General features: G+C 40.2%; 3 protein-coding genes across 6 annotated transcripts in view; 1 reads left to right on the top strand and 2 right to left on the bottom strand.

Annotated features, from left to right (window-relative positions):
- Positions 1-1,853: 1,853 nt before the first annotated feature.
- On the bottom strand, positions 1,854-4,568 carry thyn1 (thymocyte nuclear protein 1). Of its 2 annotated transcripts, none has more exons than XM_049577434.1 (8): positions 4,521-4,568; positions 3,188-3,243; positions 2,949-3,100; positions 2,791-2,859; positions 2,523-2,615; positions 2,336-2,431; positions 2,105-2,255; positions 1,854-2,017 (listed from the first exon to the last, which is right to left on the bottom strand). In XM_049577434.1, the coding sequence occupies exons 2-8, from the start codon at positions 3,231-3,233 to the stop codon at positions 1,971-1,973; spliced, it is 654 nt and encodes a 217-aa protein (XP_049433391.1). In that variant the 5' UTR covers positions 3,234-3,243; positions 4,521-4,568; the 3' UTR covers positions 1,854-1,970. The 2 variants fall into 2 exon arrangements, with proteins under 2 accessions (XP_049433391.1, XP_049433390.1); XM_049577433.1 differs by lacking the exon at positions 4,521-4,568 and adding an exon at positions 4,145-4,514.
- A 99-nt stretch (positions 4,569-4,667) lies between these two features.
- On the top strand, positions 4,668-11,363 carry acad8 (acyl-CoA dehydrogenase family, member 8). The gene is made up of 11 exons (XM_049577429.1): positions 4,668-4,993; positions 6,731-6,831; positions 7,207-7,376; positions 7,599-7,708; positions 7,892-7,968; positions 8,080-8,217; positions 8,329-8,464; positions 8,859-8,956; positions 9,068-9,220; positions 9,466-9,568; positions 9,702-11,363. The coding sequence occupies exons 1-11, from the start codon at positions 4,876-4,878 to the stop codon at positions 9,755-9,757; spliced, it is 1,260 nt and encodes a 419-aa protein (XP_049433386.1). The 5' UTR covers positions 4,668-4,875; the 3' UTR covers positions 9,758-11,363.
- Positions 11,364-14,317: 2,954 nt separating this feature from the next.
- The window catches only part of esamb (endothelial cell adhesion molecule b), a 59,749-nt gene continuing 48,926 nt past the window's right edge, over positions 14,318-25,140 (bottom strand). For all 3 annotated transcript variants that reach the window (XM_049577426.1, XM_049577428.1, XM_049577427.1), the window contains exons 5-7: positions 19,348-19,470; positions 19,132-19,261; positions 14,318-16,725 (exon numbers count right to left, since the gene is read on the bottom strand). In XM_049577426.1, coding sequence (XP_049433383.1) covers positions 16,254-16,725; positions 19,132-19,261; positions 19,348-19,470 — 725 coding nt within the window. In that variant the 3' untranslated portion in view covers positions 14,318-16,253. The remainder of the gene's footprint in view (positions 16,726-19,131; positions 19,262-19,347; positions 19,471-25,140) is intronic.

The following is a 25,140-nucleotide window of genomic DNA, read 5'->3' as shown; positions in this document are numbered from 1 at the left end:
AGTGGTTGGACCGAGTGAAAATGTGGTCGACACTGAGATGAGACAGAGACCTTCAAAAAGTGTTCTTGAGACCAACACCATTTTCATGTGCTACAACACTGGCTAATGTGCCAAAACTTCAATGGTTCTGACTTCTCTGGTGTTGTATTGTTTTAAGATGAAAACTTGGTATTTGTGCATTTGCATTTTTTTTAATGTATTTTTTTAACATCCAAACAAAAAAATCATCAGATTAACCAGTTGTAAAATGAGTAGTTGCAGGTCTATTGCAGAGTGTCATGTTACAAAGAATACAGAAAAGCAGGCCACCAGTCCATTGCAAACTATATTTGTAAAAAGGTCACCAGTCCAAAGTTCAAGAATAGATCAACACCACATCACAGCTTTAAAAACTGACTCAATCAAAATATCTACAGTATGACACTTTTAACAAGAACTGTATAAAGCTTGAAGTTATGGTCCAGCTATTGAAACATCAATTTGATCTGAAGACATCTTTAATAGTATCGACCAGACGTCCCCAACCTGGGAACTGGAACTACGCCAAGAGGAAATAACGATTCATCAAAAAAGAAGCAGTCTGTACAACACTTCTCCTTATCACTTCCTGTCACGCAATCAGCAGCAATATCTTGTATTAAGGGTTTGGATCAGATCTTGAAAGCAGGTTGTTAAAAAGAAAATAGAACTCTGAACTCAGATAAGATCATGTAATCCAGTCTTGGTTTTGGATCTGGATCAGACCTTTAGTATATTTTGTTCAAAACATTTTAGGATTTAGGATTGGGACACCTTTGATTAGAAAAAATCAGGATTATCTTGATCCCAGTAGAGGGCAAAAATTTAATAGATGCCTTTAAATTGGTTAAATATATATACGTTTATTTATATTTTGCACTTTATTTGTTGACCAGTTACTGTGATGAAGTAATTATTTAGCTTAATATTAAGCCTTTCAGTACAGTTAATGTAATGAAAGGATGTCATCCACATAAAATAATCCCCTGTGTAGCAGTCATATTCAAACAAAAATTACTTAAAGTTATAATCTCAATGACCTCCTTTTTGTTTTCTTTGGCAGCACCCATGACATTAAGTTTTAAATTGCAGTGTGTTTGTTGGCAGACAAACACACTCCTGTGTTGGTGATCTTGCAAAGTTTTTATCTGAATCAGGGCGATCCAGTTTAATGTTGCTTTGAAACACCGGTACAAAGACAGAAAAACATTCTGATCCAGATTAAAATTTTTGAACAATTGGGCCCAGTACATGGAATCTGTGCAGGGATATTCCCTTAGACAGGTTAAGGTCTATCAGTATATCTTTAACAGATATGGCCAGCTAGTTCACAACAAAATTGTCAGTATAAAAACAGTATGGTTGAAAAAAAAAGGTTTGCGAGCCAATGGGAGTCGTTGCTATCCATAATGACCAAAGAATATGAGGCCATTTTACAGGACATGGTGATCTGTAGGGTTTCAGATAACACTAATACTCTCACACTTTACACTGAGAAACCTGAGAGTTCTGCTCGCACTGAAACATCTATTATCTCCCCGCTCACTCGACCATCACTGGACAGCAGAGGACCCTATTATAGAAATTTATGGAGTGCAGAATGTGAGGTAATGTGAGACTGGCCTCTTATGCTGCTATATACAAATTACAAGTTGAGTAATGGAAATAAAACAAGCTCGAAGCTGTTCTGAGGGCAGAGGGCAACACTAATCAACATTACAAGCTCATGTTATATCATAATTTATATACGGCTGCTGTTTTGGATCCAGACTGTGATTCGAAAATCTTGTATGCAGCAGCTGAAGGTGTAGGTAAAAACAGGACATGAGCCATAGTTTGAAAAAAATACATTTAATAATATTTATGAACAAGAGAAAAACACAACAGTGCTGTAACTAAGGTCGCTGCATCATGGTTTCACTCAGTCACGAAGCATCATCTGGTCCAAATCCTCACAAAGGCTCCTCATCCTCCAGACTCAGGACAAAGTCAAACTCTTCTGCAGAGAGAAAGCAGAGCGACCATTCACAACCTGCCCACCACTAAGTACTGAAACAAGTCACAAAGTGAGAATGTCTTCACGTACCGGTAGTCAGGGGCTGCACAGAGAGCCTGGCTCTGGTAAAAAGCGCCATGTCCTTCAGAGGCCCTCCTTCGGCTCGGTGCTGCAGGTGGTACTTCTTCAGCTCGGACAGAGGCAGAAAACGCTTCAACATCCTCTGATACTGGACATCTACCTGAGAGAGAGGAGAACAAGATCAACCTTCATGCTTGATTAGTATCAGTAATTGTGCTTTTAATCCCTGACTGAGTTTACCATGCTCCATTTGGGGTTATCTGGTTTACTGCTTGCATCGTAATGGACGTCTTTCTTGTCAAACTGAGTGTGGTCCACGTAAGATTCCTTCACAATCTAGAAAAAGAAAGCTGAATATCACGCCTGTCTGCAGCTGTGTTTAAATAGTTTATATTATACTATCAGCTGGGGAAAGAGTGTGACTTGCTTTTATGATTCCTGCTATCCCCGGCTCCTTGCAGTTGCTGTGGTAAAAGAAAGCCGACTGCCCCTCTTTCATCTGCCTCATAAAATTGCGCGCCTGCAGATGATGGATAATTCAGAGGAACATTCCCGCAGAGAGAACAAAAAGAGCGAGACAAGTAAAGACTTTGCACACGGCTGGTGAGAATAAAATGACAAAAAGGCCTTTTCAGAGCGGTGCCTTATTGCAGGTAAACATCTTTACATCACAGGAGCCAGTTTTGCGGCTCTACCTGATAATTGCGGACGCCGTCCCAGCAGCTGGTTTGATCAGGCGAAGCTTTCAGATCCTCGATCCCGAACTGCAGGATGGAATCAGATGCGTCAGACGTGTGCGGCCCACTCATATTTCCCCCCCAAAACAACAGAGGGAGCTGATGAGGCTCTGTACCTTCACGTCGATCCCATTCTCGAAGCGGCTCTCAGGCTCAGACTTCATCAGCCAGTGGCAGTACTGTGGAGACCCTGAGCTCTTCTTCTTTGGTTCAGACTTAGCTGCAGCTTTACTCTTACTGCTGACCGTTTCGCCATTATCACCTCTGCCTGTTGTTGCAGCAATAATCATCACTCATTAGAAAATAACACACCAGACTAGATGTTTTGCTCACTTTTGACACTTAATTTGCCTACCTGAATCTGCTGTTTGACTCACTCTGGCCCTTTTCTTTGGTGGCATCTCTCACAGTCTGTAAAGAAACATGTACAAACATGATATTAAAAACATTCATATTAACATTTCTTTTTTCTGTGTACATGCACTGATGAATCTAACTTCTAAAATTACAGGCGCCATTTTTTTTTAACTGCACCTTGTGGTTATTTGTCCTTTTTATATGCACATCCGCCACAACTGTAATTACAAAAGGGGATGTGAAACTACTTAACTTTAAACTAGTTAAAAATTTTGGCGCTTCTCAGCAAATCCAATGTGGCAACTTTAAAAAAACAAAAAAACAAAACCAATATAAATAATATTAGTAGTTTTTAAATTGTAAATTAATATTTATTCCTATTGATAAATTACTGACAGAATATTGACCTTTTCACTTCAATTGCAACCCGCATCTTTCAATGCTGTTTGTGAATATAAATGAAACTAATTAAATACATAAAATAAGCAGTTAAAATAATTTTGCAATTTCAAAGTTTTTTTTTTAAAGTATTATGTCACAATATATAACGTCATTGACACTGTAATATGAAATTATACACACTATATAGACTGTTATCCAGCCAACCCTTAAACACATAATAAAAATCTGTTGCAAGAATAATTTCACTATTTGCATATATGATCTAATAATTATTATTTTACTGACACTGATTTAAGCTTGTTTCCTCTTGGTTTGCAAACTTGCATTCACCACTTTAAATGAGCAGCACTTGAATTTGGGAGGAACCTCTTCATCAGCATCATCATCATCATCATCACCACACATGATGGCAGAGATTAGCTACAGCTTTAACAACTCCGCACAAATCTGAGCAACACGTGTAAATTAAACGTGCCTCACAGTATCAAAGTAATACAGATTATAATGCAGCTCTGGTGAGTAGATAACCTCTATGAACACTGATAAATCCTACCTGACGTTACAAGCAGTGCTCCAGGTTTAGAGATCAGCCATCAGAACCCGCGGAAAAACCAATACATGACGTCTACAAGCTTATCGGCCCACTTTTATCTACTGCTAGCTACTTCCGCTTGTGTTGTAACGGCTTCTACAGGCAATGTAGTGAACCGTAACCCCGCCAACTAAACCTGTCAACCAATGCGTTAGAGGCAGTCACGGACGGTCCTGTGAAAATCTCAGGGAAGCAGCGGTGAACAGCTCTTTAACGGAGGTGTGGCGGTTAACCAGACGTTTATTTGCCAACACAACCCGCTAGTCTTCAGCATAGGAGTCTTTTAGCTTGTAAAAAAAAAATAGTTTAAACGCTTCTGATAACGTATAAATCTCACCGTTGTGTGTTTTGTCCATGTCAGTTTGCTATTGCGACTTCTTCTTCGCCTCAATGTGTTGCGCTAAACTATAACGGTCTCTTTACTGCCCCCTGTGGCCGGAGGACAAAACAAGCGACACTTCGCCACTAAACTACATTTCCCAGCAGCAACAGCAGCTGGTAGTAAGTGGTTGTATTTGATTTTACCAGAGAAACTGTAACTATATTACTATATTATAGCATGCTAACGTTACTCGAGAAATTGGTAGGATTATTTATCTGATTCACACTCCGAAGCAGAAGGCAGCGGTAACGCACCTCCATTAAACCCGAGAAGAAGAAGCAGCGCGTGACATAACGCTGTGGAGGTAAACATGGCGACTGTCGGACCTCTAGGAAGGATAGCCAGACTGGGCTCTAGCATCTGCAGAAACCATCGACTGGTGCTAAACAGAAGCCCGCAGAGAAGAGGAATAGCTTCATGTGTCGACCGTAAGTCCCAGAAAACAGAAACTGTTAGCGTAAGATAGTTATGACAGATGTGTGTTATGAATGACCATTTGTACTGAACTTTGTTAGCTAACAGTAACAGCCCGGTGTTGCTCTTCACTTTAACTGCTCCCCGGTACACACACTTAGCATTTTTTGACTGTGAATAAACAAGATAAAGTAAACACACACAGCCCATTCAGAGCTTTAACATTACATGTACCGGTGGTGTTACTAAGCTGCCATTGGTCAGTTCTGCACCGCCCCTTTTCTTGCTCTGCATGTTCTGTGTGATGTGTCAGGCAGTTTTAGCAAACCTGAGTCGGTTTAATATTTTAATTATTTATTGTCTGGAGTCTAGAGGCTTTGCACACTCTGTGCTAGTTTCCTACTTTGCACCATAGTGGAAGATGCTTAACTCCAGTAAAACTTCTAATACCACACTGTGGAAGTACTCAACTACAAGCAAAAGTCCTGCATTCAAACATTGTAACCTTGTAGAAGTATGAAAGTATTATCAGCCAAATTGACTTGAAGTGTCAAAAGCACCTCCTGTGTAGTAAAACGGTCCCTCTCAGTGTTTTTTCATTTATATGTGATGTTTTTGGGTTCATATAACTGCTGCATGTTGCATCTCACTGCTGTAGATGTGCCAATAATCAGTACCCAAACAACTTTCTTTATCCCACCAGGGGCAATTTGTTTTAACAGTTTGCCTTGCACACATACTATAGCATGCAGTAACATGTAGGCACATGAATAGATGAGTAATAAATGAAAATACAAAATATGCCAAGGAGTTCAGTAGAATAAATGAATCTAAAAATAATAAAAAGTTAATAGACTGATCCTCAATAAAAGGAACAAAAAACAATAAAATCAATTAAAAAATATTTACAAAAAATTTAGAAGACCAATTGCAGAGTGAATACAGGATTTTGAATAGGGGTTAGTTATTATACTGTTGGGTAGTTTAATCTACAGCAATCCATCATATTCTATAAGACCATCATATGTTCTCATGCATCGCTGTCCTGTGAGAACCACATATCTCTAAGAAGTCAACTTTTCATGAGCTCAGAACATTTTCAGCTTTGTGACGATGCATTTTCTAACTGATCAAAGAAGTGTTCTTAAATAGTCTTTTTATCTTAAAATGTAGGAGAATTTTCTCAACCCACAAAGGAAAACTTAATTCTTCTGTGTATCAGAGAGGTTCACATTCAAAATCACGAAATTAGGAGATACAAGGAGGAAAAAGTAAAGTACTTGCCTCTGAAATGTGATGGAGTAGAAGTATAAAGGTGCATAAAATGGAAATACTCAGGCTCAGTACAAGTAGGCAAGTAGGTCCATTTCAGCAAATCTGGACTTTATGAAATATAAACTCTTATATTGCAGACCAATGTGACAGATGCCATGCATCTTCTTGTAATTTGAGTCATATGTTCTTCTTCTGACCCAGACTATATAAATTCTGGACTGACTTTTTTTGTGATTTAAACAACCTTGTATTCCTATATTTGGGGTATCATCTGAACAACTCCAAATTAACTCATCACAGTCCAAAATATTAGACTTCACTTCCCTTTTGGCGAGATGTTGCATTTACTCCTGTGGAAATCTATATCACTGTGGCTTCTTAAATTTGAGAAAATAAGTTTTGCACCCCTGTATCTGTGCATGATCACACATTATTTAATCTATATTAAAAATATGTTCTCTGCTCTTTGTTGACAGCTGCTCATGGACTCACAGATGAACAGAAGGAGTTTCAAAAAGTGGCCTTTGACTTTGCAGCAAATGAGATGGCTCCACACATGGCAGAGTGGGACCAAAAGGTATGTTGGAGGAAGGAGAACAGTGTGTTAGTAAAACAATGTAAAGGCAGCAGACCTCATAATTTCTGGCCAGAGGATACACCCTAGAAAAGCAAGCATAATTTCTGGTGAAGTATCTCTGAGTGACAAAAATCTCACATCCTAAAACATAGTTATCATTACTGTCATTTTGAAATTATTGGCCTGACAGGTGGCACGTCTGCACCTACGTCATCCCTAACTGTGAAATACCTTAGCAACTTAGCAGCTTTACTTTTACAGTCATAAGTACAGTTGGGTCTGATGCTGATTGATAGAACATTCTCTGTCCAATGTGCTTAATTGCAGTTTTAACATCATCATCATTTATAGTTGTATATGTTTATTTTTCCACAGGAAATATTTCCAGTAGAGACGATGCGAAAGGCAGCCCAGTTAGGGTTCGGTGGGATCTACGTTCAGCCGGATGTGGGAGGATCGGGTCTCACACGGCTGGACACGTCGATCATCTTTGAGGCCTTGTCTACAGGATGTGTCAGCACCACAGCTTACATCAGTATCCACAAGTATGTACCCCTCATGTGGCAATGATGGCATGTCGATTAGAACATTGAAACATCGCGAAAAGATTAGTTGTTTGGTTGTTTCTAAGTCAAGAGGATGGATTTCACTTTGTTTAGTGTGTTGCTCTTTCTAACCTTCCACTTTATCCAGTCCTATAATGATAGCTGTGATACATATTTTTATATATTTCCCTGTAAGTTGGCAGTATGCTCCTTTTCTTCCAGCATGTGTGCCTGGATGATCGACACCTTTGGCAATACTGAGCAGAGGGAGAGGTTCTGTCCTGATCTCTGCGCGATGGAAAAGTTTGCTTCCTATTGTCTCACTGAGCCAGGTCAGTCTTTGTATAGGAAATAAAACAACCCCTAACATTTATTGCAAATTAAAGATTATTTTACAGTGACATAAATTCCTAGTTTATGTATGGAATTTATTGTACATCAGTGTTGTTGCTCTATACATGTGTGCACTTCAGTGTAAGGCCAGCAACACAGTAACCCTGTGATCTTTATTTTAGGCAGCGGCAGTGATGCAGCTTCACTTCTGACCACTGCACAGCTGAAGGGTGACCATTATATCTTGAACGGTTCAAAGGTAACCTAATACCTGTCTGTGCTCACATGTGGCTTTAAATAACTGTAAATTGTTTCTTTAAAAAGACAACAGTGAGCCAGAAGCATGTCTTGTCTCTTCATGACCTTTCAGGCCTTCATCAGTGGAGGAGGAGACACAGACGTGTACGTCGTGATGTGCAGAACAGGAGGTAAAGGAGCGAAAGGCATCTCCTGTTTGGTGGTGGAGAAAGGAACCCCAGGCCTCAACTTTGGCAAAAAAGAAAAGAAGGTAGTGTTCACTTGGATTGTTGAATTATTTTTGCTCTGTAGCTTGTGTCAGCAGTGAACCACTAGATGGCAGAAGTAAGTCACAGTAGCTGTTTTTCAATCCCATCTCCAGGTGGGTTGGAACTCCCAGCCGACCAGAGCGGTGATATTTGAGGACTGTGCCGTTCCAGTGAGCAACCGGCTCGGTGAGGAAGGACAAGGATTCAACATAGCCATGAAAGGCCTGAATGGAGGCAGAATTAATATAGGTGAGGAGGAAAAATCTATCCCAGTCACTACCCTTCTATTGCAGTGACACCCAACATATGTAATCATTCCCATAGCTAGAGAAAATGATAGTAATCGCCCTGATAATGGGAATTATTCAGTTTAAATACAGATATTCTGCAGATGTAAGTAATTATTTTGTGAGTCAGTCTCGGAAGCAGGTGGGAAAGAACCTGTTGGCAACAAATTTGTGCATTATGTATGTGCATACTGCTAAAAAAGTTGAGACTTGAGGTGGTTAAATGTGAAGATGGTTTTATTGGATACTGTAACCTTTTAAAAATTAATAGTTTAATTCAGAAGCAGTAAAATGCATCTTTGCCCAATAAGTACACTCAACTGAACTGTCCCTTTAATTAAACACTCTTCCAACAGCTTCCTGTTCTCTCGGGGCGGCACATGCCTGCGTCCAGCTAGCAAAGGACCATCTATTAGTACGCAAGCAGTTTGGAGAGACCCTCTCCAACAACCAGGTAAGTAGCTCATACACGGATCCCACATCCAAAGGAATTAATTACCTATCCTGCCGGTGATGAAGAGCTAATCTTGAGTTTGTCCTTCCTTCTCTTTCTGTCTGTTTTTAGTTTCTTCAGTTCAAACTGGCAGAGATGGCCACCAAGTTGGTTGCGTCTCGCCTTCTGGTGCGTGAAGCTGCGACAGCGCTGCAGGAGAGCCGGCCTGATGCTGTTTCTCTCTGCTCCATGGCCAAACTCTTTGCTACAGATGAGTGCTTTAATGTAAGTAATACTGAGTAATAGTAGGGGTATTGTGTGTGTGTCACATATAGGCTGAGTCCTCTGCAGAGGCTCGGGTTTGATTCCGACTTGTGGCCCTTTGCTGGCTGCAGGTCATCCCCTCTGTCTCCCACCTTTCCTCTGTTTAGCTGTCCAATCAATAATGGCAAAAATGCCAAAAAAAATCTTTAAAAAAAAGTTAAATATTATTTTACTTGTCTGCACTATTACCTGTTCTTACTCAACAGATCTGTAACCAGGCTCTTCAGATGCACGGTGGGTACGGTTACCTCAAAGACTATGCAGTGCAGCAGTTTGTCCGAGACATCAGAGTCCATCAGATCCTAGAGGGTGAGCTTTTATAACACTGGCTTTACTCTCTATGTCCTGTGTGTCAGATTTTAATATTATTAATTCTTTGTATTTAAGACAGCTGTTTGCTTGCATTTGTAATTCTTAAATTCTCCTGTTGTTTTCCCCAAAGGCACAAACGAGGTGATGAGGATGATCATTTCCCGAAATCTGCTGACTGAGTCGTGATAAATCTTTGCCCCTTGATCCTCGGGTGACTTTAGTAGTGACCATATTGTTATGGTCTTCACCTCTGGTTTGTTACTGTGTGACTGATTTTCCTGAAATATCTTCCACATTGTCGGTTTTGTAAAAGTGTCAAAGTCTTTGAAAAGGTTTGGGATAAAAGGGTTGTAAAATGTATTTTAGTAGTATGATATTAGTTATTTTCTGTCATTTTAGATATGGATGGCAATGTCTATTCATCACTGTGTCCAGAGTGAAATATCTCAGTAACAACTGCAAGAAAATTTGGTACATCTGTGGTTTAAAGAGGCTGAATCAGAATAACATTGGTAGTCCCCTGCTTATTTTTCATGAGGTGCCACCTGCAGATCAACATTTCCACACTATTGACTTAAATTTCAGGCTATACTCTGAGCTAAATGCTAATATATCATGTTAAAACGCTAAATATTAGCGTATTACACTAACATGCCAACATTAGCATTTTCAGCTGAACGTAACTGTAATTACAGTAGACAAAGCACCTTTTATTTAGGAGGCAACTATGTGAGCCTCAGTCGTGCTTGAACTACTGTACATAGGAGCAACACTAAGTGTCTGCAGCCATGCAAGCAGCTCTGTGAGGCTCTGTGGCAGAGCAGTGCTGATGTTTAGCAGGTGTAATGTTTACCATGTTCACCGTCCCAGTTGAGGCTTTTAGCATGTTAACATTTGCTTGTGAAAATTTGACCTGCTGATGGTGCTTGATTAAAAAGTTAAAGGATCACCACAGTTATCACAGTTCATCCTGAGGGGAACATGAACGTCATGTAACAAGTTTCATGGCGGTCCATACAGCAGTTTTGAGATTATGTAATTAAAAGCCAAAAAGGTCAACCTCATGGGCTGCATGGATGTGGAGATGCTAGATTTAAAAAAGTCATATAAAATTCACAGCAATCCCTCTAACAGTTGGTGGGTCGACGTTGCCATCATTAACCCTTTGCTGCTAGCATCACTTAAAACCCCCTTTGGTTTCTGTAACTACATAGCGTTTTCTCTGGCACCACCACCACCAGTGGCAACAATCAAATAATAGTTTAGAAGAAAGGGTTTGTTTGATTTTTCATCCACACATTTTGTTTCTTGTGAAGCTGCTAGTGTGAATGTTTTAGTTTTATTTTTCTATATACATCTACAGAGCCCCTAAAGTCCCAAAAGCTGGTATTTTTTTTATCCTGTGCACACAAGTTATTATCTTCTCCCTACAAAATACATAACTTGTTTTGACAAGATAATAACTTGTCTGCACAAGACTGTAGAGGCTCTGTAGAACGCTGCTCCTGACACCAGTTTCACTCAGTTTGTGAAAAAATGGTTGGGATTCTTTTTTTCATCATTTATAATTCAGTAATGGGGTTGAACTACTGTACATCACACATGTATATCCCATGCAGTTCCAGCATCACTGTGCCTAAAGTGGCCTTTTAGATCGTATAAATATCCTAGGTTACTGTATTGTTACCCTACATGCTGTGTGTATTGTGGGATATATATTGAAATGTTACTTTGCAATTTATGTCTGCTGATCACACTCCAAATAAAATAATGTCAGCTTTCATAAAAGGAATGAGTTGTTTTATTTGCACCCTAAATCTCACTTTACTGGGACTTATTTTTCTTTTACATTTTCTGTCATTTTATGTTGGCCGTACACCAAACGAGTTTTAAAGTGATTTCACTGTTGAGACAAATTTCCACTGTCGGAGTTAAATCACGATTCATTTAAGTTTTTAGTCTTGGCTCATGCAAATATCGAATCCTCAATCAAGTGAAATTTGTCAGCAACCAACAGCTGCACTCTTCAACACGAAACAGGAAGCATCAAACAGGGTGGACAGTAACGTGGAGTGGACTCTGGAGAGGCAAGAACGTTAACAAGACTGTTCTCTTGGACTCTGGAAAAGGAGGAGAAACTGGTGGATGTGTGAAATGAAAAGGAATCAGTTTTTAATTGGGCTCATCAGATCCACCAATCATCACTTACTTTAATGGGAAATCCTAATTTTTGAAACTGTCTGCTTCTTACAGTGGGTACGGAAAGTATTCAGACCCCTTTAAATTTTTCACTCTTTGTTTCATTGCAGCCATTTGCTAAAATCAAAAAAGTTCATTTTATTCCTCATGAATGTACACTCAGCACCCCATCTTGACGGAAAAAAACAGAAATGTAGAAATTTTTGCAAATTTATTAAAAAAGAAAAACTGAAATATCACATGGTCATAAGTATTCAGACCCTTTGCTGTGACACCCATATTTAACTCACATGCTGTCCATTTCTTCTGATCCTCCTTGAGATGGTTCTGCTCCTTCATTGGAGTCCAGCTGTGTTTAATTAAACTGATTGGACTTGATTAGGAAAGGCACACACCTGTCTATATAAGACCTTACAGCTCACAGTGCATGTCAGAGCAAATGAGAATCATGAGGTCGAAGGAACTGCCCAAGGAGCTCAGAGACAGAATTGTGGCAAGGCACAGATCTGGCCAAGGTTACAAAAGAATTTCTGCAGCACTCAAGGTTCCTAAGAGCACAGTGGCCTCCATAATCCTTAAATGGAAGAAGTTTGGGACGACCAGAACTCTTCCTAGACCTGGCCGTCCAGCCAAACTGAGCAATCATGGGAGAAGAGCCTTGGTGAGAGAGGTAAAGAAGAACCCAAAGATCACTGTGGCTGAACTCCAGAGATGCAGTAGGGAGATGGGAGAAAGTTCCACAAAGTCAACTATCACTGCAGCCCTCCACCAGTCGGGCTTTATGGCAGAGTGGCCCAACGGAAGCCTCTCCTCAGTGCAAGACATATGAAAGCCTGCATAGAGTTTGCCAAAAAACACATGAAGGACTCCCAGACTATGAGAAATAAGATTCTCTGGTCTGATGAGACCAAGATTGAACTTTTTGGCGTTAATTCTAAGCGGTATGTGTGGAGAAAACCAGGCACTGCTCATCACCTGTGCAATACAGTCCCAACAGTGAAACATGGTGGTGGCAGCATCATGCTATGGGGGTGTTTTTCAGCTGCAGGGACAGGACAACTGGTTGCAATTGAAGCAAAGATGAATGCGGCCAAGTACATAGATATCCTGGAAGAAAACCTCTTCCAGAGTGCTCAGGACCTCAGACTGGGCCAAAGGTTTACCTTCCAACAAGACAATGACCCTAAGCACACAGCTAAAATGACAAAGGAGTGGCTTCGGAACAACTCTGTGACCATTCTTGACTGGCCCAGCCAGAGCCCTGACCTAAACCCAATTGAGCATCTCTGGAGAGACCTGAAAATGGCTGTCCACCAACGTTCACCATCCAACCTGACAGAACTGGAGAGGATCTGCAAGGAAGAATGGCAGAGGATCCCCAAATCCAGGTGTGAAAAACTTGTTGCATCATTCCCAAGAAGACTCATGGCTGTACTAGCTCAAAAGGGTGCTTCTACTCAATACTGAGCAAAGGGTCTGAATACTTATGACCATGTGATATTTCAGTTTTTCTTTTTTAATAAATTTGCAAAAATTTCTACATTTCTGTTTTTTTTCTGTCAAGATGGGGTGCTGAGTGTACATTCATGAGGAATAAAATGAATTTTTTTGATTTTAGCAAATGGCTGCAATGAAACAAAGAGTGAAAAATTTAAAGGGGTCTGAATACTTTCCGTACCCACTGTATTTACACGGTCTCCCCCCGTAAAATAGAACAGCCAACAAACAGGCTGGTGGGCTAATGTAAAAATTTTTCACGTAAATACAGTTTATGGATTAAACCAATGCCAGATTGACAAAAATTATGTCAACATATGATGCCTTTAATATTGTGTTTCTAGAGTTATGTGTTTTTGCGGACATGCAAGGAATTATTAATATGCCATTTTTCTTAAAGGGTAGTTTGGAATAATATATTCCACTGGGAGCGTGATGGGAAATAATCTCAAAAGGAATCTGCTTGTAGTCTTGCAAATAGTGATCCTGCAAGATCCCAGGTCTTTGTCTTTTAGTGTGTGACTAAAAACTTGCATTATCTTTGGATATGAGAGGGGGTCAGACTTTAGTCTTTTTAAAGTATTAAAATCTAGTGTAGTGGATCCCAACTGTTCCAGCCACAGGGTCCAGGTTGCTTCCAGATTTGTTAGTTATTAGTTAAAGTCCACACAGTTAAATATATTCATCATCATTCTTGAGTTTGGCCATGTTATTGAGCTAGTTCGCTGTGTCAGTCAAGTGGCTATCTGTTAGTCACTCACTCTACGGCAGGAAACTGCATTTAAAATTAAACCTCTGTGGCGCAAATTCCCTGTACTTCAAAATAAACTGTGTTTTTTTACAAACTTGACATACTTGTAAGTCACTTGCGGTCCACTCAAAATGGACCTGCGACACACTTTTGGACCACGACCCACCAGTTGGGAACCACAGTTCTAGTGTATGGTAAGCATATGAATTGTTTGTAAAAGCAATAATGCGTTCAGTGGTGAAGTGATTATAAGACGGCTGTGCTAAACTCTCAAACACTCCAGAACACTTTATTGAAAAAATGATCAACAATCAAAACTGCATTAAAAGTGCTACACACAAACAGACACACATACACACACACACACACACACACACACACACACACACACACACACACACACACACACAGCAGCAGCACCACCACCTGCTGTTTCTGTATACTTCAGTCTTGGAGCTGTCATGATAAAGACTTGGCTCCTGTGTAGACTAAGCTGTGTATGTGTCTGTGTTATAGTTTTCTCTCCTGAGAGATTCTCCAGCTCCACAGGAGTCCTGCCACCATCTGACAGCCCAGAGGAGAGCTGTGTGTGCATGTTTGTGTGTATAGCTGATACTCCATTTCTTCACTACGCTCTGCTGTGATGTGGTGCTAGCAAAAAGGTGAAATATGGTCCATATTATATTGCAAAATTTAAAGGTCCAGTGTGTAGGATTTAAGGGAACATATTGGCAGGAATGGAAATGAGTTTGTTTTCTTTTGTGTATAATCACCTGAAAATAAGAACTGTTGTGTTTCGTTACCTTAGAATGAGCCATTTATATCTACATTGGGAGCAGGTCCTATCTACAGAGATCACCATCTTTCATTGCCATGTTTCTACTGTAGCTTAGAAGGGACAAACCAAACACTGGCTCTAGATAGGGCTATTTGTATTATAATGTTGGCCACCATACTTAGCTGCCCCTCTGCGATGAGAGTGGTGGGAAAACAGATTTTCTTTTTAAGTGACACTGCTTCATTCAGTGTTTTTACCGATTTAAATCAACTGATCTGTTTTAGAGAGGAAGAGAACTCCATGTGTTAATTCAGCTCCTGGTAATTACCTCATGACCATCCGGATGTTAAATTACCAGAGAAAAAATGTGAGCACACATTAGCAGGTGTTAGGCTACTGCCCCCTCTGTGACAAGCCAAACAGTATTGGGAAAACACTGATTTATAATGTGAAATTGCTTTAGTCAATGTTTTTTCCGGATTTATTCAGCTGGACATTTCTTTTGGAGAGAAAGAAACCTCTGCAGATAATTTGGCTCCTGGTAAAAACCTCCCAAAAAATGAACACTGATGGAATTCCAACCATTAGAAGTTGCAATCTGTGATGTCACCACTAGATGCCACTGAATCGCCTTAAAGCTTACACACTGTTCCTTTAAATGATGTTGAATCTTGCCCATAAAGTGTAGCCTTCCACTGCCACATAACTTCCAGAGTTAAGTATACTTACAACAAACAAGACCATCAGCAGGAAGTTTGGTCAAATATCATCTCGTCGACTAATTATATCAAATTATACAGAGCACCTTTGAAGAAAATAGCAAGAAACCCTCAACTTCAACACGTTTCACTCACTATTTTGGTTACATTCCAACTACCAGAACAGGCAACATACTCATAAATGTTCTCTCAGCAGACATCAGTGTCATGGAACCGTACTGACGTTGTTACAGCAGGGTGAATAAAACAACCCTCACATGAACACAAGTAAATGTGGGTCAAAAAAGCGACAAAAGATGAAGTTGAAGTACCTGAATTGTGATTTTAAACTAGTGCAGTTAGCCTGAGAGAAGTCACTGAAAAGTCACTGAAAAATGAAATCATAAAAATTTGTATATATTTAGTTATTATACAAATGTAGCCAAAACATTATACCTTGCAAAACTCTAAGCAAACTGAACTGTGCATTATGGTTTACAGTATCCAGACACAGAAGGTATATCTCTCTTGGAATCATTATGCCCACTGGATATCATTTTGAAGATCTCTTTATAAGAGTGTAAATAAAAATATATTTCTTACAAAAAGAAACTGAAATGAAAAAAAACAACAAAAAAACGAAGGGACATGCGAGACGTTTTCTCTCTCACAACCTTTCAGGTCTTCATGGAGAAAGTGCTTTCCATTTCAAGGCATACTTTCTCTCCATCTGTAACCTCTGTCCTCCCGCTGGCTGGCCTACACCAGTGAGCCTGCTTGGCTCTGAGCAGGCACCATGACGGCTACAGCTCCCATGCGTGTCAGAGTGGAGGAGCTGATCTGTGGGGAAACAGCAAGTGGAGGTGGCACCTGAGGCTGAGCGCCCTCAGTCCTGTTGGGCATGGCGATCGCAGGGCTTCTGAGAAGCTGCGGAGGGCCCCCGTTTGTACTCGGAGGTCGCTTGTGTTTGCGTGATGGGGTGCCTCCGATGTTGTAACCGGGCAGTCCCTGTAGCGTGTTAGCTTCTCCAGGTCGCAGCTGGTAGGCGTTGATCACCGAGCCAGCGTCTGACACAGATGTGGGGGAGTATGGGTAGTGGAAGTTGGGCTGGTGGGGGTCTCGGGGTCGAGGACTGGTCGCTATGGAGGACAGCGTGCCGTTCTTGGACACAATATCTGAGCCGGTGTTACTCTTTGCCCATGACACTCGCTTTGGTGCCTGAGCATCCTCCCTGTGTGTGAGAGAGGAAAGAGATTGAGAGGGAAGCAGAGAAAGCAAAAACTCATCATTAATGAAAATGATTAAAATTAAAAATGACAAAAAGAAAATGGGGCAGCACACATTCAGCTGCAGTGTTCTGCACTCATACTGAGCTCTGACAAAAAAGCACTTGTACATGCAGATTTTTAAATGACCCCAGTTTTATACAGTGTTTATTACAAATGCACAACGGTGAGCAAAATATTACTAATATTACTTTAAACAAGTAAAAATAGTGATAGCACAAATCCAAATAAAAGTCTTGTATGTATATGAATTGTTATGCAATGGACCTTTTTTGTGTCCTTAGTAAAGTCCTTATATATTGTATTATATTGTCAGTACAATTAACTGACAGAAGTAAAAGTATTCATTAGGAGGCTTTCAGAGTGTAATATCATACACCTGTATTGTTCAAATATTGTCACCATGTGGAGATACTTTTACAGGCTTTTAATCTACAACAATACATTATATTTTATTAGATAATCTATAACTATAGCTGTCAGATATGTATAATTACATAAAAGGTATTTCCATCTGAAATGTATTGGAGTGTAGAGCAGAAATATAACAATAAGTATTATATTGCATTTTTCTTATCAACTCAATATCATGACTATTAAATGCAGTGGTTGCTTTGGATTTAATGAAGTAAAAATGCAAGAAGAAAATGTGCGAGTGCTCGTCCTACTTATTTGTGAATTTAACGGGTCTAGGCTTCTGGAAGAAATGAGGAGCTTTAATATCGTTGTAATGAGCAAAGCCACAAGTATAGTAACACATAAAAATGCAATACTCACAAGAAGTACATGTACCTACAAACTTAACAGTACTTCTTTAAGTAACAATAACTAACTTCACTCTTAGAAATTACTCAGAGCCACCTGCTTCTGAAGAGCCCCTTTATGAAGAAAGGGTTCTTCAAAGGCTCTTTCTAAAGTTGTTCAGTCCATAGGGACTTGGGTTGGGAACCGAAGGGTCGCTAGTTCAAGTGCTCGTTTGGACCAAATATTGGGTCTGGACTGGTAGCTGGAGAGGTGCCAGTATGCCTCCTGAGCACTGCTGAGGTGTCCTTGAGCAAGGAACCGAATCCCTAACTGCTCAAGGCACCCTTCCATGGGCAGCCATTCTGACATCTCTCCATTTAACCCTGTGAAACCTGAGCAAATTGGCTTGATTTCTTTTTTAAAAACATTGGGGAAAGGCAATGAGCACTGAAAGAAGAAATGACCCAAAAAATTAGCATAACATTAGTATTAAAGAAAAGAAAAGCAGAACAAGGAAATTAGTAGAAAACAAATGAAATGACCTGGAATGATTATTTAAAAATTATAATAATTCTGTAACATAATTTTAAAATGTATTAATAATAATAATAGTAATTTTTTAAAAAATAATTTTCTTTTTTTCCATAAATTTATTACCAAGTTGCTCATTGCCTTTTTTCCCATGTGTCTGAAAGAAATCACACCAATTTGCTCAGTGTTCAAAGGTTCAATATATGGGAAAGGTGCCTAACATTACCACAAGAAAAGTGATGTTGCTCCAGGTTTCAAAGGGTTAATGCATGTATAGGTCCTGTTTGTGCATGTGCGTGTATTTTGGATCTGTGTGTATGACAACAGAGTGAAAAACATTTGAATATGCCATTGGGGATTAATAAAGTCTATCTTCTTCTTTCTTCTTCTTCTTAGAAGGTGGAAAGGTTCAAAACAGGACCCCCAGAGAACCTTTCACAGATGATTGTAGGTATAACCCTTTATGTTTGGTTCTTGACAGAACCCTCTAAAAAGTGATCCAGGTGCAACATTTAAAAAAAAAAAAAAAAAAAAGTTCGACTAGGAACCAAAAGTAGTTCTCCTACTAGGACAAGCCAAAGAACCGTATATGGTTCTAGTTAGCACCTTTATTTCTATGAGTGTTGTAAAGCTGTACTTCAAAGCCTGCTATAGTCAGTTTTCACTTTATCAGGTCGACTGTGCAATCTAATGCAATCCAGTACAACTGTTCTGCCTCAGAGCACTTTTATGATGCCTATAATGTTCAGTTTTTGTTGACACTGCCATGGAGTGGCTCATTAAATTATATGTTTTGGCACTCAGGTCGTAGTGAGTGACAGTGGTGTAGTGCTATTTCTAATATCCTGCCCCCCTCATGTATGTAAATAGTGAGGGCAAAACATTAGAAGTAGCTCTCAATATAATGTAGTCCAGTACAACAATACCTTCAACTATGACCTCAGCAACAATGACACCAAAAACTGAACATAATAATCTTTGTAGAGGCAGAGAATGTATGACAGAGCTGTTGTACTGGATTGCATTTGATTGCATAGGTGAACCTAATAAATTGGCCACTGTAGTAAAACTCTCACTTGATCTCGTTGGCCATCTCCTCCTCAGTGTCCCTTCTCCGTTTCAGTATGAATATAAGGAAGAGCACCATGGCCACCAATCCCACCACGGACCCCAGTGTGGCTGCTGCAATCATGCCTGCGTTGGAAGCTGGGAATCAGATCACAGATCAGTACGAACACTTAAAGTAAGTCACAGTAGAGGAGTGTAGTGGAGTAAAAATATTGTGTACGTACAGGTGATAACCTCCAGGTTAATGGAGCAGCTGTCGGAGCCGGCAGTGTTGCTGGCTCGGCAGATGTACTTCCCTGACATGCTTTTAGTGAGGTTGCTCAGCCTGAGGGTGCCGTGTCTCTCGTCTGTGAAACAACCACACAGTTACACACACATCACAATCACATATTTATGTGAGCTGTGCAAATGGGCTGAGTAGAATTAGAGAACTATAAAGGTCAACATTACATTAATAGTACGCACTGGGGAACTATATTACTAAAGTAACAAACACAACTTTAATGCAAGAATGAATATGGATATGAAGGAAACAACAGCACCATCAATCAGTCATAAATGAATCAACTGACAGAAATAGAAAGTTTCTACTGTGTGCAAGTTTCCTATTTCAGAGAATTCAGCTAGTTTTTGTCTGTTTTACACTTGGATTTATAAGTTTAGAAGTTTTGTGTGTAAAGAGGTTTAAATGAAAAGAAGTTGAGCTATTTCTTCCTTCAGGGGAGTAGAATATTTGTTTCATGGGTTGAGCATGATGTTTTTTTAGTCTTATTAACATCTTAGCTGTTTAAGAAAGGGAAAAAGACTGTATCAGACTGGTATCCCTATTGGCAACGACTCAAGGTTGTGGTATCAATATTGGTATTGGATGTGTTTAAAGCCCCCTGCCTCACCCACCCAAGATGCCATTATGGACTTTGTGCAATAATTGTTGTGTTTGGCTGTTTTTATTTTATCTTATTAATCTTTTTTCTTTTAATTGCTCTTACTACTTTGCATATATTTTAAAAATATAGATATGAATATGTGCATATGTGACTGTAAGAATGATGCGATGAGTGAGTGTGTAACATTTATATGCTGCTAAATGGATATCTATCTAGCTAGCTAGCTAGCTATCTAACTAGCTATAAGAGATAGCAGTGTGTTCAAGTGCAACTTTTTGGCTCCCACATGGAATGTGAGACAACGCAACAGTCGGCCTTTGTCACCACTACCTCTGTGATGTTTGTTTGATATGTTGTGTGTATCATATCATGGTGGTGTTGAGTCATTATTTACTGATTCCCACCCATAATCCAGAATCTAATCCACTATTGGCTCTTATCCAGCACCTACAGTACCTATATAGTTTATCACTGGTGCAATCCTACAGCAGTCAGAGCTGCAGAGGATTCTGCAGTCACTACATAATGATGTTTGTCAGCAATTTTTGTTTCAATATTTTCTCACACCAAGGTCATGACACAGCAAAGTTAGATGTGTGTGCATCCGCCACAGGGCTGTCACAACTTGGTATTTCCATTCAACACAATCTGTTCCTCTTGGCACATCTGACTTTAAAATGCTCTGTTGTTGTTGTTGCAAACATAGGCTGTAGAAAATAAACAAGCTCTATGAGGGACTTATCACAACAAATCCTCTGAAATCCAATCTTAGACGTCACATCTCAGCATGTCTTCATCTGATGTGTTTTTGCTTTCGTGGGGAATGTAAGGAAATGAGAGTGGGTGTGTGTCTGTTTAGTGGGATCACCCTCCTGAAGGGTGTCCGGATGGGTGGGTGTCTTAAAAGTGTTCGTGCACGCCTGTCGCACTCTAAGTCTATTCCCACAGAGGGAAGAGTAAAGCAATTCAGGGACTCGTCCAAATCATCCCAGATAAAAAGTCAACGTTCACATTATGCCAGCAAGCAATATTTTAATGCAAGAGGCCAGAAAATCCTTAACAATCATTATGTCCAAACAGCTGCCTTCCTCACAAAGTTTGGGTGTACTGTGGATTGAGCTTTGTGTCTGCACCATCTGCTACTGCACCACCAGGAGTGAGGTTAATGTAGGCAGGTGCACACAGACCACTGCCAAGAGTGGAAGTACAGTAAATCTGTCAATACCCTAAGATTTTAGGTAACTAAAACAAGTGTAACTCAATGTAAATTCAGAAATGATCTGCTATAATTTGCTGCTGATAAGAAACACACGTCCATGTTGGTCTGGTTAATGTGTCACACAATTAAGAACACCATACACTACAGTTATTACATGTTAAAGTAAGAATACTGGTGTTCATTAACTGATCATAGCTTTATCATTAACCTTTCAACCAGAGTATTAAAATCATGCCACAGAAATCAAAACAAAACTTTGTGCCAAATCAAACAGTGGCAGATGAGTGTGATATGCCCTTATCCCTCTCTGATTATTTAATCCCCCTGGCCTGAAAACCAGCTGTGAAGAACCAAACCCAATTGTGACAGATAAGCAGAACATCAGCTGACTGGGAGCTTGGAGCGAGTTCAAGCCTGCACAGTGATCAGATCCCAGCGGCGGAGCTGACGTTACAGAAGGTGCTGCCTCGAATCAAGACTGGGGCATTACTCATATCACGCTGCCGTCACCGCAAGGTCACTGAGCAGTATTTGTCAAAGCCCCCGACACACGACACGTGATTAATGTAATTCAGTTTCTATAGGAAGCTCATGGTATAGTTTGCCTCCTCACATGACATCGACCAAGCTGCAGTGGATTAGTTTTCACAATTAATGTAAAAGACCACACACACAAACAGAAATGGTGTATCAATTATTACAATTAATAAACTGTTGCTAAGGATTAGGCATGCAACTTTAATGATTACACCAACAAAAAGGTCTCAAGATTACATGTCTCATCAGACAAATGGTCCAAAACACATTCAGTTAACAATAATAAATAATAAATGAAACTACAGCTAGCAGCCAGTTAGCTTAGCTTAACGAGTAGTGGCAGGGGGTGACCAAGCCCCCAGGAGCAGCGCCGGGATTGAAGCCAACCATGAATTTACAATTTGTGGGTCCGTCAAGTGATGCCATGGCGCCCTAAATAACTTCTCCCTATAGACTTACAATGTGAACAAGATGTCTCGAACTCAGAACATCAACTTCCCAGTACAAACACTTAGACTGCCCCTACTTACATCATGTCCTAAAAGTTGTAAAATGCACTCATAGCTGAAACCAGAGTTTCCTGCCCAAGATTGAGCGGTTGGGAGCATGGATGTATAAATGTATCAGGAATATGTGTCACAAGTCAAATGTACATTTGTAATATTAAGTATTATAATTACACAAAAATTGGTTCAGCTGTTGTTACCTGACACGCTTAGGCCTCCGTAGTCAATATGTGGAACCCTTGATAACCCGTTTCTGTACCCTTACGTTTACCTTTGGGGGTACCCCACCGATAAAAGGGGTGTCTCCCTCCTTGCCTCTCCCCTTTTGCTGTTGTACTCCATGGGAGAGGTAAGTGACATTGCTCTTGTGGTAATATCCATGTTTAAACTATGTTTGTAAGTTCATTTTATTCTAACATAATCTTGTGGCACTTAATTTGTGTAGGGGGCTGGAGTTTGTATGGTTGTGTATGATGGAGGATTTTTGCCATTTGTTGTCAAGAGGGGATTAAACGGAGATCGCCTCTGAAGATATCCACCGTGTGGGCCTCTTTATAGCTACACAACACAGACATCACTAGAGTCCACCTGTTACATTACCCAGATCCCCCACATCTTTGGGCCAACATAGCAGGCACACCAATGACTTCCACTGTCAGAGCGGCTAACTACTGGTTCAGCCCTCTCCTAACTTTAATGTGGCGAAAATTATTTAATTGCACGTCTCTTCTAGTCTTTAGAGATGTTATCAAACTGACTGGATCAAATTCTGATAGTGAAAAGAGTCATTTCACAGGGCTGTGATGCTTAAAAATATTTATCCGCTTATTTACAGACATCTCTTTCACAATGTAAGTCTATGGGAAAAGGACTTTTGGGGCCAAATGGCATCACATGACAATTGATTGGTTGGGTGCCAGGTTAAAGGAAATGCTAATGGGCTTGCTCTATGGGCCTATGGATGCAGAAGATCTGAGTTATTTAAGACCTGGAAGTTGAACTTTTTCAGCTTCTTGTACCACTGAGCAACTTCCATAGGAATCAGCAGTGCTTCGTGTCCAATTCTGTATCCAGTTCTCTTTATCCATCCATGGGGGTAACAGTTAGCACACTCGGATTTGTCTAACGATTAAAAAAATCTGCCTACCAACACCAAATATAGTGTAATACAGCACTGCAAATACAGCTAAACCTAACATGACACACATACTAAAAAGCTTTGAAGGACAACTTCAACCCTTCTCACAGAAATGATTCTGTATGTGATTTTTTAAATTCCTGATATTCAAGAAAATATTAGTGATGGTATTGTGTTCACCAGGCTACACTTGACATAAGATTCCTTGAGAGTTTAACATCTATATTTTCGATGATTTAATAAATGGAGGGAGAATGTGGATTTTTAAGGTTGAGTAGGATTTATTATTACCCGGCTTAACAGCTATGCTTTCTCTTTTTTGATGGTAATCTTTTTTGAAACATAATCCTATAAGCATTCTTACAAACTGGGTTGATTTGTTTTCCTTTAAAGCTTTTCGTCCAGCTTATGGCTGTGATTTGAGGAGTGGCATGTCGACCCCTAGGTGCAGTTGAGGACTAAGGAGGGAAAAAGATGGAAAATGTAAGAGTGAAAACCCTTACCCATGAACCCAAGGACAAGCATGGGCTGGGGGCAGGCTCTCCATTCTGTTTTTAGTATTTGTGCAAAAGGAAAGATGGCAGAGAGAAAGAGTGATGATGAATGAGAGGTAGGGAAGAAATGGTAAAACTGATGGGGAGGGGTTGGAGTGAAGTCCCAAATCCAACTCTTGCCTCTTAGAGGGGTTGATCAAGTAATGACATGGGGCTTGTTAGATTAGGCACCAAGGTCAACAGGAAATGAGGAGTGCCGAGAGAGGATCAGCAGAGAGAGAAAACAGAGAGAGAGATTGCTGGAAGAGATAAGCAGTGATAGCGGAGATCAAGTATCATAGAGAGTCATAGAGAGAGAACACAGCAGCGCAGATGAAAAACATGGGTTTGAACTTGTGTGTGTGAAAGGGTGGCGAACACACATGTGATGGAGGCGTGAGTGTGCATACTGCACTACAGAGCCCTGGGTCAATGCACAATCAGAGGGAGTAGTTTTCATTTCATGAATCTGAGGACTTTTCTGCCATAAAGAGATGAAGGCCAAAGATCAAAGCAGTTAAGTCAATACGCAATCAATCAGCCTAAGTCCTGTTGCTCAGAAGCAGATGGTGTTTTCTCTGCAGCATCATCTGGAAACAAACAGTACAAGTATAACAGAGATGCACAAATGCCTTTTCTCTCTCTCTCTCTCTTGCCTGGGCTGTGAGAGGAGTGTGTTGTGGTTCGAGTTATCTCAATCTGTAAAGAGGATTTCATGCTGCATGTTATGGCACGATCGAGGATCTTCCTCTGAGGTGCATCTGGAGCATCTATCAGTAAAGCCGACAGGCAGCGTCTGGTCATGTGTGTGACCTGACGACACGGACTCAGCTTCATCTGCATGTAAGGTGTTAGAGTGCATGACACTTAGACCTGCACCTAAACAGGCTTACAGATCAGCTATCTACCATTTTTAATGCTTCTGTTCGACACATATCTATGTTGACAGGGAAATGAGGCTGGCTGATTGCTCTCACGTCTTTCACTCTCCAAAATTACCCACTTTAAAGAGTAATAATGTGACGCTATTTTAACAAGGATGCCTGAATGTGACATGATGAATAAGTGTAAGGCTTGCCTCAGTTGTGTGCAACCTATAATAAATGAATGAAAAAATGCATTTCTGTAAAATCTGCATTTGCATACATTTATATGAACCTAGGAAAAAAGAATCAAGAAAGTGGTTACAGCCCCTCC

Source organism: Epinephelus fuscoguttatus, linkage group LG5, assembly GCF_011397635.1.
Source record: "Epinephelus fuscoguttatus linkage group LG5, E.fuscoguttatus.final_Chr_v1".
NCBI lineage: Eukaryota > Metazoa > Chordata > Actinopteri > Perciformes > Serranidae > Epinephelus > Epinephelus fuscoguttatus.
Note: the sequence above shows the minus strand (reverse complement) of the source record. Positions and strands in the feature narration are given on the sequence as shown.

Excerpts from the sequence above, each read along its gene's own strand:
- acad8 (XM_049577429.1), top strand. The coding sequence starts at position 4,876 with ATGGCGACTGTCGGACCTCTAGGAAGGATAGCCAGACTGGGCTCTAGC. Across the intron at positions 7,377-7,598 it reads GCTTACATCAGTATCCACAA|CATGTGTGCCTGGATGATCG; the intron begins GTATGTACCCCT and ends CTTTTCTTCCAG. Across the intron at positions 8,957-9,067 it reads AGACCCTCTCCAACAACCAG|TTTCTTCAGTTCAAACTGGC; the intron begins GTAAGTAGCTCA and ends GTCTGTTTTTAG.
- thyn1 (XM_049577434.1), bottom strand. The coding sequence starts at position 3,233 with ATGCCACCAAAGAAAAGGGCCAGAGTGAGTCAAACAGCAGATTCAG. Across the intron at positions 3,101-3,187 it reads GAGTCAAACAGCAGATTCAG|GCAGAGGTGATAATGGCGAA; the intron begins GTAGGCAAATTA and ends CTGCAACAACAG. Across the intron at positions 2,616-2,790 it reads ACGGCGTCCGCAATTATCAG|GCGCGCAATTTTATGAGGCA; the intron begins GTAGAGCCGCAA and ends CATCATCTGCAG.